Consider the following 13556-nt stretch of genomic DNA (forward strand, 5'->3'; position numbering starts at 1 on the left):
TAACTGGAAAAGAATGAAATACTGTGTAACTGATGATTGGTATAGGGACTTGAACCTGTCAGTCATTCTCAAAAACAAATCTCTACTCCATACGCTACTTTCAAGTGAGCGACAAATTCTTTCTCAGTGAGATCATGATCATACGAAATGATGGAAATGATGTCCGTGTCCATTAAATGAAGCCTCAAATTGAGAATTGCTCTTCAACCCAGAGAGGTATATAACAAAAAGTAAAAATGTATTGCATCTGTGTGTTCATTTGCAGCTACACAGCAACTTGACAGTCAGTTCCACAGTATTGCTTCTTTGGCCATGATGTGTGTATTTGTACATATTGCATAATCTCCATAAAACACAATTCATGAACATTGTACTAGCTGTACAGAGCTCAATTTTTACTGACCAATTTGCTTCCAGTACACGGGAACTCATTTTATCACTCCACAACTTCAGGTGCAAGAGCTAACTTGTAGAAGTACATATTTATTCAGTAAATAATTATTCTTCAAATTACAGCCAAGCGTTCTCGGAGGACCACACATGTTATCGAGACCATAGACTTCAAGGTGACGGCCAGCATGCACAACCTGGAAGTTAGAGTTACTTGCAGAGCGAGACCTCTCGCCTCCGCCGCACTGCTAGGTGTCGATGCGACGATGGCCGTCAAGAAGTCTTACAAGGAGATAATTGCCCACCTTCGCAACATAACTGTCAATGACCCCAATCCGGAGTCATCCCACAGCCAGGTATGTTACAGAATATATATATCTGCTTGTTTGTGTGTTTCCCCCCTAAGGTAAGTCTTTCCGCTCCCGGGATTGGAATGACTCCTTACCCTCTCCCTTAAAACCCACATCCTTTCGTCTTTCCCTCTCCTTCCCTCTTTCCTGATGAGGCAACAGTTTGTTGCGAAAGCTTGAATTTTGTGTGTATGTTTGCGTTTGTTTGTGTGTCTGTCGACCTGCCAGCACTTTCATTTGGTAAGTCACATCATCTTTGTTTTTTTTTATATATATATATATATATATATATATCTCTTGACTGTGGAATGTTTCCCTCTAGGAAACATTCCACATGGGAAAAATATATCTAAAAACAAAGATGATGTGACTTACCAAACGAAAGCGCTGGCACATCGATAGACACACAAACAAACACAAACATACCCACAAAATTCAAGCTTTCGCAACAAACTGTTGCCTCATCAGGAAAGAGGGGAAGGAGAGGGAAAGACGAAAGGATGCGGGTTTTAAGGGAGAGGGTAAGGAGTCATTCCAATCCCGGGAGTGGAAAGACTTACCTCAGGGGGAAAAAAGGACGCGTATACACATGCGCGCGCGCACACACACATATACAGACACTGTTCTTTCCCAAGCCTTCTCGACACTATTTTCCTCCTCAGCTTCTTGCAATGCTGTTAATCAATTATTTATTTTAATCGCTTGGGTTTCTTTAACAGAATGAATTTCTTTAACAGATTCTTTGCCACCTCCAATTACTTAGCTTGTCACGATAGCAATTACAGCTTTAACGTTCAGCACAGCATGGAGCTCGTGCAGAATACTTCTGACAAAAGTACAAGGCGGACAGCTCTACGTCCGCCATTTTTTCCCCGACATTTGAGGCTTTAATGAAACAAATTGGTTACACGTGTATTATTCAAAGTATTTTCCATCGCTGGCCTTTATTTCCTCCCATCTTTTGGGCAGTGTACGAATCCCGCGTCGAAAAAATTGTTCATCTTTAGAAGCGATCCACGAATCGATCCAATTTGTGACTTCTTCGTGAGATCGGAAGTGTCGGTCAACCGGGCCGTGCGCCGTTGATCTAAACAGGTGATAGTCAGAGGGAGCAATGTCTGGAGAATATGGCGGGTGGGATAGGAATTCCCATTTTAACGTTTCCAAGTACGTTTTGACCTTTTTTGCTACGTGGGGTTTAGCAGTGTCGTGCTGCAAAATCACTTTATCGCGCCTCTCGCTGTGTTGTGGCCAAACGTATTAATTGTGTTCGATAACGAGCACCTGTGATTGTTTCACTTGGTTTTAACGCCTCATAGTACACAGTGCTGAGCTGGTCCCACCAAATGCAGAGCATGATCTTGGAGCCTTGAATATTCGGTTTGGCCATCGACGTGGAAGCATGGCTGGGATATCCCCATAATTTTTTGCATTTAGGGTTATCGTAATGAACCCATTATTTTCCGCTGGTCAGAATGTGATGTAGAAATCCCTCTGAAGCAACTGTTCACCAACACACAAATGCTGTTCAATGTGTCTCAGTTTCAGCTCACATGGGACCAAAGTTACTTCTTTCTGAATCATGCCTATAGCCTTGTGACATTTTGAAATGGCTTGTTGTGTCACTCCCACTAATCGTGTCAATTCTTCTCAAGTTTGATGCGAGTCTTCACTCAGCAATGTCTCCAATTCTGCATCTTCAAAAACATTCTCTCTCCCACCACTGTGCCGGTCTACGATGTTGAAATCACCGTTCTTGAAGCATCGAAACCACTCGAGACACCTTCTTTCACTAATAGCATTCTTACTGTACATACTTGAGAACATTCGATGAGACTTAGCCGCTGTTTTTTTTTTTTTTTTCCCCATATTGAAACAAAACAGTAACACCTCCTGCAAATGAAGAGAATTAGGCTCGTAAGCTGACATTTTCAATCGAGAACAGCTTAATGTTCAGTCTTCATAGATTTTAATGGCATAGTGCACCATGATTTGTTGCCACTAGGTCAAATGATTGGTAAGGAGTATACTGTGTAAGTATAATGCCATTTGTGTGAAGGAATCTGAAACTTTCTCGAATTTGTGGTGAAACAGTTTGTCTCTTGTACACAATAGTTCACCTGCTCAAACTTCATTGCTTGTTTGTAAATTTTTGTCCTAAAACAATACTACAATACTGTAGTGATTTTCAGTGTCCATGTTCACCCTCTCTCTCTCTTCTGTTCCCAGGACTAAAGCAAAACCGTAAAGGACTATCTTCCTACTAGCATAGATGAGAATAGAAAAGCATTCCTGAGACATCTAAAAGCTATCCCATTGATGAAGTCCCACAAGTGTTTCAGGCATTGGAAAATCCACTGGAATAAGTGTATATATCTGTTGGGGACCATTTTGGAGGAGAAAACATACATGCAAACTAATAAATAAAATTCTCTCCCCCACCTCCCAAAAAACAACACTAAGCTGTTGGAGTTCTAGCTCTTTCCAGTTTCCCCCAAACAGTCCTTGTTTACTTCGTCATGAAATCTGGTAAAAGCTTTTCTACTTCTTTTTATTTGGTGCCAGTAAGGACTGTGAAACTTGCAGTAAAGGCCTTGGCAAGTTTCACTCCAGCATAAAATGTACGTTTCCATATAATGCTGTTTTGTGGTCATTCTTGCAGGCTTTTGAGATTATTCTAGTTTTTGACCAGTGCAGCTCACATGTTGAATCTGGTATCACGGTTTTCACAAGCACTATTACTTTCAAAATTTATGTATTAAAAATGGTAAGACACTAGGTTTTCAGAACAGGTTATGTCAAGATTTTTCTGGGTCTGGCACTGCAAGTAATTGTGTATTGCCTTACTGCTTTGCAGATACTGTCTGTAGTTGGAGAAGAAGCACTGTCTGCACGTGTGGTGATCTTTGACCTGGACGAAGCTGTCGATACCTCAGACAAAGTGGATATGTCTGTGAGAGTGTCGATGGCCTGTGTCAAAGTCGTCTTCCTCAACTGGTTTGTCACCACGATGCTGGTAAGTATTGCGCCAACGGGCTCGTCTCATTACGGTAATATGTCTCCTTGAAGACATTTATCATGTAACACATTTGCGTATGATACACACAATTGAAGTTGGAGAGCTTCCTGAGGCCTGTGTGAATGAAATAGCAGTCTGATTATTTCCATTATTTCTTTATGTGAATGTGCTACTGAACAGAGCAGTCCAGGTACTATTTCCTTAAAAATTCAATCCAAACAGGATCTTCTAACCATTTATCTGTGCTGTAAATCGTGAATCGTTCACGATTGAGATTGAAGTCTTTATTGCTTTTCGACATAATTTCTACCTTTATTACTTTCTTACAGTCACCTTCTCATAGTTTCTTGAAGCAGTGGACCTCCTTTGTCGTGCCAATCCTTCTACTGTGCGACTCGTCTATGCCAACTCACAATGAAATCGTGCAACTGCTTTTTAAGGGGGGTAGGACATCAAACGGGCCGACTTCGAGGAGGAGAGGCACCACAGGACATATTAATTTGCACTGTCAATACTTTTACAAATAAATTCATAAAACTTTGTCAACATGACCATGACCAGGAAGGATTCAGGATTCACTCTCATAGCAGTGGAAGTTCAAAAACACGAAAAAATGATGTTTTTTAAATGTGAAATTTCATGATTTTTTTCAATTACTGTTGGCGGCATTTTTTGCTATAGGTACACTTTTCTTCATAAGTAAGAGAGATTCTGCGATGAATTTTGCACAGCTTACAAACCATATTTATTTAATCTATGGAAAAATGAATGGGCTGTTACGTTTTAAACTTCGTTTTTAGAGAAAACTCGAATTTTATAGTTAATAATCTCAATTTTTACCACAGTTTTTAACAGATTAGGGAAATTCTAGAGTTTCATACACCTGTAAGTACGGTTTGTACGCTGTGCAAAATTCATCGAAGAATCTCTCTTACTTACGAAGAAAAGTGTACCTACAGCAACAAAGGCAGCCAATACCAAGTGAAAAAATGATGAAATTTCACAAGTAAAAAAAATCATTTTGTTATGTTTTTGAACTTCCTCTGCTATTAGTGTGAATCCTGAATCCTTCCTGGTCATGCTGACAAAGTTTTATGAATTTATTTGCAAAAGTATAGACAGTGTAAATTAAAATGCTGTGGTGCCTCTCCTGCTCAGTCGGCCTGTTTCACGTCCTACCCCCCTTAAAGAACTTTTCTGTATTTTGGTGCTCTTATGTAGCAATTACAACATTGCGTACCCAGATTCCTTATTAATCAGAACAACATCTCTGAAGTGAATCTCAGAACAGAAGAGAATGCCATTTCTCTTAGACTTCTTCCAGCTCTCTCTGGGTGTTGTCATCATAGGCAGGGCCCCTTCCTGGATCGCTGTCGCACCCTGATGATGATGATGATGATCCGTGCCTGCGCCTCTCACTGCAGTTCTGTACATTCATCAAACCAGTGTGTGCACTGTGGAAAATTCTCTACTTGCTAACAACCTAAACCAAGTTTTTTCATAAACATCTTTCATCTGATTGTGTGGAGAAAGGGAAAAGATGTTATGCCAGGAGATGGACTGATTAGTGTGATAAATAATATATACAAATCTCTCCAAGAAGGATTTTTTGTTTGCCACAAAGCCCCGATTAGAGCTCACCATTCCTTTATACAGCACAACCCACACTTGAATGTTATCATTCGATTTAGAGCAATGCACAACAGTTGAACAAATTAAAAACCTTAACCATTTTTTTGTTCCAGTTTTGATAAATTTTCAGATCTTTGCGTTGTTAGTGTCACTGTTTATCCTGGATTGTTTGTGAAATTGCCTGTTATTCAGACAATGAGTACACATTTCTGATTAGATATTACTTAATAATTTACATGAATTGTCACTCTCTGTCTCACCACTTTGCTAACAGATATATTTGTACACACTCTTTGACTAACTATTTTAAAGATGTTTTCATTTTATGTGCCATGTCACAAGCAGTTGTGTGTACTTGCAGTTAGAGAGAGAGAGAGAGAGAGAGAGAGAGAGAGAGAGAGAGAGAGAGAGAGAGAGAGTGGGGGGGGAGGGGTTCAGTAATATTCACACTTGTCAGCAACTGCCTTCTTTGGATTTGGTTAAATGTATTATTGCTGCAGAATCAAACATAAAGCACCTTGTAGTCGCAGAATGTGTGTAGTATATAGAATAAATTGAATGTCTATTTGCATGGGACTGTTGAGGAAATGTTATCAACTGGCCGCACTCTGGTGTCTTCCACAGAACTTCCTGAGCAGCTTCCAGCAGGCACAGCAGAGCATTATTGACGCAGCGCACGATGCAGCTGAGGCGGCGAAGCAGAACGTGCAGCAAGCCTACACCAAGGCAGTCCGCATTTCATTGGACATCGACCTCCAGGTGAGCATTGCTGCTGCACTTCCCGTAAATCATTAGGATATCGGGGGGAATTAGTTAATAACGGTGTGGCAAAGATAAAATCATATAATCGATAAAACTGTAATAGACCTGTGACCGTATCATCTTGTTACGAGGATCCAGGTTTGTTATATCAAGTTGTGAGGCGATTTTCCAGTTTGTAGATCCCATTAACACCACTGTAAGCTGATATTTTATTCAGCAGTCTAATTACACTTTTTGATTTTTTAAAATTAAGTTGTTGTCACCTTCGACTTGGAAAAATGCTATAATAATAATAATAATAATAATAATAACAACAACAACACTTCGATCAAGACACATCCAACACATGGCTATGAAAAGGCAATATATACAGTGAGACGGAAGGATTCATGATTGCAATACAGGATCAAACAACCCTTTAGATCACATAACATCAACAGATACGAAGAAAGTAAATTGGAAAAAGAAAACACTACATGGCAAGCATCCGTATCATCTAACACAGCCACACATCGATCAAGATGCATCCAACACATGGCTAAGAAAAGGCAATATATACAGTGAGACGGAAGGATTCATGATTGCAATACAGGATCAAACATTAAACACCAGATATTACAGCAAGCATATTATTAAAGATCCCAATACCACAACAGATAAATGCAGACTTTGCAGACAACAAATAGAAACAGTAGATCACATCACAAGCGGATGTACAATACTAGCAAATACAGAATACCCCAGAAGACATGACAATGTAGCAAAAATAATACATCAACAGCTTGCCTTACAACATAAACTTATAAAACAACACGTTCCTACATACAAGTATGCACCACAAAATGTACTGGAGAATGATGAATACAAATTATACTGGAACAGAACCATTAAAGAGATAAAACAACACCACATAACAAACCTGACATCATACTCACCAATAAAAAGAAGAAATCAACACAACTAATCGAAATATCCATACCCAATACAACAAATATACAAAAGAAAACAGGAGAAAAAATTGAAAAATACATCCAACTGGCTGAGGAAGTCAAGGACATGTGGCATCAGGATAAAGTTGACATCATACCAATTATACTATCAACTACAGGAGTCATACCACACAATATCCACCAGTACATAAACGCAATACAGCTACATCCAAACTCATATATACAACTACAGAAATCTGTACTTATTGATACATGTTCAATTACCCGAAAATTCCTAAATACAATGTAACATATACCGTACAGTTAAAAGGAAGTCGCGCTTGACCAAGGTCCGCATCACTTTCCATTTTTAACCAGACTTAACGTCTGAGAAAGTAAAGAAATAATAATAATAATAATAATAATAATAATAATAATAATAATAATAATAATAATAATGAAACTTCCTGGTAGATTAAAACTGTGTGCCCGACCGAGACTCGAACTCGGGACCTTTGCCTTTCGCGGGCAAGTGCTCTACCAACTGAGCTACCGAAGCACGACTCGCGGACGGTACTCACAGCTTTACTTCTGCCAGTACCTCATCTCCTACTTTCCAAACTTTACAGAAGCTCTCCTGCAGAGTGAAAATCTCATTCTGGAAACATCCCCCAGGCTGTGGCTAAGCCATGTCTCCACAATATCCTTTCTTTCAGGAGTGCTAGTTCTTAAACTTCTTAAAGTTGTCACTGTCATGATCAATTTACAAATTTGGCGATAACCACCTCGAATCACTATTGAAACAACCTCGCTTTGTAATATAATTTTAATTTCCACCCAAAAGCACATTCAACACATCGCCGAAAAATACACGTCTTTCGTATGAAGACCAGAGAGAGAGAGAGTGTGTAATCAATTAGTTGTTAAAAACAAAAACCTACGCAAAAGTAAAAAGACCAACAAAATTATTTATAAAAATCGGTTGCTGGCGCAGCGCTCTTCTGCGTGTGCGATGGTAAATTATATCTTTGTATTGGCGGAGGTGCGGTAGTCAAAGTACCATTACACTTCCTCAGTTAGTTGGATGTATTTTTCAATTTTTCTCCTGTTTTCTTCTGTGTATTTGTTGTATTGGGTATGGATATTTCGATTAGTTGTGTTGATTTCTTCTTTTTATTGATGAGTATGATGTCAGGTTTGTTATGTGGTGTTGTTTTATCTGTTATAATGGTTCTGTTCCAGTATAATTTGTATTGATCATTCTCCAGTACATTTTGTGGTGCATACTTATTTCTATAATTACTACTTATACTACTACTACTACTACTACTACTACTACTGTTGTTGTTTCTGGTTTTATGGTAGATTTATATTTTCTGATTACCCAGGGTTCACAGCAAATTTAATTTTCATTCTGAACTTGTGCCCACCTGTCCATAGATTTTCATCAGTATATTTTCTTCTAATTAATGTCTGAATCCCTTGTATCCATGGTTTCCCACTTTTCTTGCTTTTGGGTGGTTCTCATTTTGTAATCCATCATGAAACACTCTCCTCTGATATCCTGTTTTTGTAGTCCATACAATACAAGTTGTTTTTCGTCCACAAAATGCATTTATTCTCTTCCTGTTAATTTCATTTCGGACCCTTTTCTGCCTATATATCCCTGTAGTTCTCAGTTGCTATCAGTCTTTCCATTAATAGAGATTTAATTGTCCATACTTGTGACCTATATGTCATAATGCTTCTAATAGTTATTCTGAAGACTTTTTTCTTTTGTTTCCTTTCTGATCTGTGAACCCCATGAAATGCCATTTTATGCTCCAGTAGTGATGTTTCCAGCATCTTAAAATACCATAATGCTCCAGTAGTGATGTTTCCAGCATTCATCCCTAAATTAATTTCCTTATCTTGTTTAACACCTTGTCTGGTTTTTCCTCATAGATATTTGTACTTTTCAGTATGTGTAATCATTACCATTCGTTCTTCCAGTGTCAGATCTCGATTTCTTCCTCCTATGACTGTGTATTTTGTTTTGTTCCTCTTGATCTGCAGGGTCTGTTTTTTATGCTTCTCTATTAATTTCCTGGTGATAAAATTTTGTATTGTATTATGTGTGATAAAATTATGTATGTATAAAATCCACGATTGCAGATTTCGGCTTTAACCATTTTAAAGTGGAAACCAATGAAACCTTGATTGTTTAGTGCAATATGTCCACTGTGTGGTCTTACAATAGCATTCCTATCACTAGAAGTGACCACAGAAGGTGCTTTAAAAATAGTGAAATATGTCCAGTCCATGAGACTTCACAAGCAATATGAGGTGAAACTTTATCGTGCATCGAAATAGTTGAGCCAGAGCACACTATTCCTTAGAGCAGGGATCACATGTGGCAAATAAGATCACAGTAATGTGTGCCTTTCACACTGCACATGCTAGGTCCTCAGGGACAGAGTTCCTGAAAGAAAAATGTGCCATGGAACCACACCACACAGTGATGTGATCGCTATGCAGGTGAAATTCGTGACTGTTCATTGGTGGTAACAATCCCCACATACAACAATTGTGAACTTCTGAAACATGTCATTCATCTCCAGTGTGGAAAGAGGACCTCTTCAAATTCCTTTAATGTGTTGATACTCACAAAGAACAGCAACACTATTGGTGTTATATTGATAAAATAGCTTTATGATTAATGCCCTGCTCACCTTGTCCAGATTCATGTTTACTGTCTACAAATGTATTGCATTATAGGCATTGAATGCATGTTTAGACATATATTTGAAAAGTGTAAAATTGCAATGGAATTGCATTGGTAGGTTTCTTTTGCTCAGTCTGTTGATATGGAGGCTGTTAGTGACATGTCTTTCCTGTTCACAGGCCCCTATTGTAATCGTTCCTACAAATTCGAAGAGTGCCGATGCTATTATGCTGGACTTCGGTAAGCTGACTATCAAGAACAAATTCCACAACATAACTACAGAGGATAAATCTGGACATGTTGCCGTTATCGACGACATCCGCCTGGGACTCGTCAACCTGAAGGTGGCAAGGTTTGTAGCCTTTCATTTAGTTCACAGCATCAGCAGTGCATTGCATTGACTAGTAGAATGTGGTTATATGGTTGCCAGAAAGGAGACTCTGTGAAAAGTTTTGAAAATTTGTAGTTTGATGTAATACAAATTAAGATTTTTCCACCTTCAATTTCTCCCAAAATAAAAATATGTGTAGTCCTCCCCACCCTTTCCAATAACATGAAAATGATGCTTTTTTTCCAGTTTACATGATTATACGCTAAACTGAACAATTTTGATGGTGATAATCTTCATTGTCCAACCCACTGTTTTGGAGTGATTACATGTTGATATGATAGTGTCATGCCATATGCCTGGTGTTGTTGTTGTTGTTGTTGTTGTTGGTTTGTTTTATGTTTTGCACTCTGACTGATATTCTTCATTCTCATTCACTTTCACTACTTCTCTGTCCCTTCTCTCCTCCTCCAAAAAAATAAATCCCATTTTTTCATGGGGTGTCGTCAGTTACTCGTCCTTCAATTCAACCCTTTGTGTACGTTGGTTGTTCTGAAAGCTTTTGAAGAAATTTGTGTGTTTAGACTTCTTTTATAGTGCATTAGAGGATGGAAATTGTGGTGTCACATATCATTTCAGAAGAATCATGTTTAATCCTGTGTCTACCTTGCCGACAAATGATGCTCACGACCTGGAAGAAGATGTAATCGTGTAATATTTAAGAGAGGGCAACTGTTGTGGATTTTTGTTATGTATTTCATATCGAGGGATGAAGCATGTTGTTAAGGCGAGGCAATGATTGCATGAACTTCAAAAGTAGAAGTAACTGTGGACGCATTTGTGCTTCCTCCATGGCTGCCCTAGACAGAGAGCCACACATGACATTTGGGAAAGTGACTGAAGCAAATTAAAGAATATATTTTAATATATATTCACTCTCATCTAGTAATGATTGGTCACCTTGGCGTTTGCACTCTTTTCTAAGGTCTGGACAAGATAAGTGAAATTCCTATTTTAAGAGTGTCTTGTACACAAATATTTATTGTATGATAATAGAAGAATAAGGAGAAAATATAAAAATGCAGTGAATGAAGCAGGCAAAAAGGAATACAAACTTCTCAAAAATGAGATCGACAGGAAGTGCAAAATGGCTAAGCAGGGATGGCTAGAGGACAAATGTAAGGATGTAGAGGCTTGTCTCACTAGGGGGTAAGATAGATACTGCCTACAGGAAAATTAAAGAGACCTTTGGAGAGAAGAGAACCACTTGTATGAATATCAAGAGCTCAGATGGCAACCCAGTTCTAAGCAAAGAAGGGAAGGCAGAAAGGTGGAAGGAGTATATAGAGGGTTTATACAAGGGCGATGTACTTGAGGACAATATTATGGAAATGGAAGAGGATGTAGATGAAGATGAAATGGGAGATAAGATACTGCATGAAGAGTTTGACAGAGCACTGAAAGACCTGAGTTGAAACAAGGCCCCTGGAGTAGATAACATTCCATTAGAACTACTGACGGCCTTGGGAGAGCCAGTCCTGACAAAACTCTACCATCTGGTAAGCAAGATGTATGAGACAGGCGAAATACCCTCAGACTTCAAGAAGAATATAATAATTCCAATCCCAAAGAAAGCAGGTGTTGACAGATGTGAAAATTACTGAACTATCAGTTTAATAAGTCACAGCTGCAAAATACTAACGCGAATTCTTTACAGACGAATGGAAAAACTAGTAGAAGCCGACCTCGGGGAAGATCAGTTTGGATTTCGTAGAAATGTTGGAACACGTGAGGCAATACTAACCTTATGACTTATCTTAGAAGAAAGATTAAGAAAAGGCAAACCTAAGTTTCTAGCATTTGTAGACTTAGAGAAAGCTTTTGACAATGTTGACTGGAATACTCTTTCAAATTCTGAAGGTGGCAGGGGTAAAATACAGGGAACGAAAGGCTATTTACAATTTGTACAGAAACCAGATGGCAGTTATAAGAGTCGAGGGGCATGAAAGGGAAGCAGTAGTTGGGAAGGGAGTGAGACAGGGTTGTAGCCTATCCCCAATGTTGTTCAATCTGTATATTGAGCAAGCAGTAAAGGAAACAAAAGAAAAATTTGGAGTAGGTATTAAAATTCATGGAGAAGAAGTAAAAACTTTGAGGTTCGCTTATGACATTGTAATTCTTTCAGAGACATCAAAAGACTTGGAAGAGCAGTTGAACGGAATGGACAGTGTCTTGAAAAGAGGATATAAGATGAACATCAACAAAAGCAAAACGAGGCTAATGGAATGTAGTCGAATTAAGTTGGGTGATGCTGATGGAATTAGATTACTAAAAGAGACACTTAAAGTAGTAAAGGAGTTTTTGCTATTTGGGGAGCAAAATAACTGATGATGGTCGAAGTAGAGAGGATGTAAAATGTAGACTGGCAATGGCAAGGAAAGTGTTTCTGAAGAAGAGAAATTTGTTAACATAGAATATAGATTTAAATGGCAGGAAATCGTTTCTGAAAGTATTTGTATGGAGTGTAGCCACGTATGGAAGTGAAACATGGACGATAAGTAGTTTGAACAAGAGAGTAAAAGCTTTTGAAATGTGGTGCTACAGAAGAATGCTGAAGGTTAGATGGGTAGATCATGTAACTAATGAGGAGGTATTGAATAGAATTGGGGAGAAGAGAAGTTGCACAGGATAGAGTAGCATGGAGAGCTGCATCAAACCAGTCTCAGGACTGAAGACCACAACAACAACAACATCAACAAATAGAAGAATATATATAGATATTATTGTTGAAGAAACTGTTCTTAATTATTGTATGAGGATGAATGTCATGCTGAAGAATCTTATTTCCAGCATTATTCATGACTGCCAAAGGAGTGACTTGCACCATCACAGTCCCGATATAATTATAGCTTAGGTGCAAATCAAAGCTGTGAGCAGCCAACAGACTCAAAGCCGAAAATATTGAGTTGAAACAAAACATTCTAGCACCCAGGGGACAGGACTCAGAACAGTTAATAATGGAACTTGATCAGATGCATAAAGAATGTTAATAATGAAAAGAAACCAGGAAGAAATTGAAATTTCAATTGAAGATTTGTTGAGAAGTTATTGTTGTTTCAGTTGACAACGAAGTAGACAACAAAACATTAAGAAAAACTTCATTGATAAATACATTCACCAGAAGTCAAGAATTTAAGAAGAAATTATTTTTTTGATAAATAACAATCAAAGTTATCAGCAAAAGATATGACACAGTAGGTTGTTAAGTTGATTAGTCAAAAGATTGGCAGCCGACACTGCGCAGCCGGCCGAAGTGGCCGTGCGGTTAAAGGCGCTGCAGTCTGGACCCGCAAGACCGCTACGGTCGGAGGTTCGAATCCTGCCTCGGGCATGGATGTTTGTGATGTCCTTAGGTTAGTTAGGTTTAACTAGTTCTAAGTTC

The 13556-nt window shown here is 38.6% G+C and overlaps 1 protein-coding gene across 1 annotated transcript in view; it reads left to right on the forward strand.

Moving 5' to 3' along the window:
* The window catches only part of LOC126215376 (intermembrane lipid transfer protein Vps13), a 442186-nt gene that overhangs the window by 119867 nt on the left and 308763 nt on the right, over positions 1-13556 (forward strand). The window contains exons 20-23 of the mRNA XM_049942070.1: positions 517-746; positions 3598-3756; positions 6016-6150; positions 9966-10138. Coding sequence (XP_049798027.1) covers positions 517-746; positions 3598-3756; positions 6016-6150; positions 9966-10138 — 697 coding nt within the window. The remainder of the gene's footprint in view (positions 1-516; positions 747-3597; positions 3757-6015; positions 6151-9965; positions 10139-13556) is intronic.

This window comes from Schistocerca nitens, chromosome 12 (assembly GCF_023898315.1).
Source record: "Schistocerca nitens isolate TAMUIC-IGC-003100 chromosome 12, iqSchNite1.1, whole genome shotgun sequence".
Lineage (NCBI taxonomy): Eukaryota > Metazoa > Arthropoda > Insecta > Orthoptera > Acrididae > Schistocerca > Schistocerca nitens.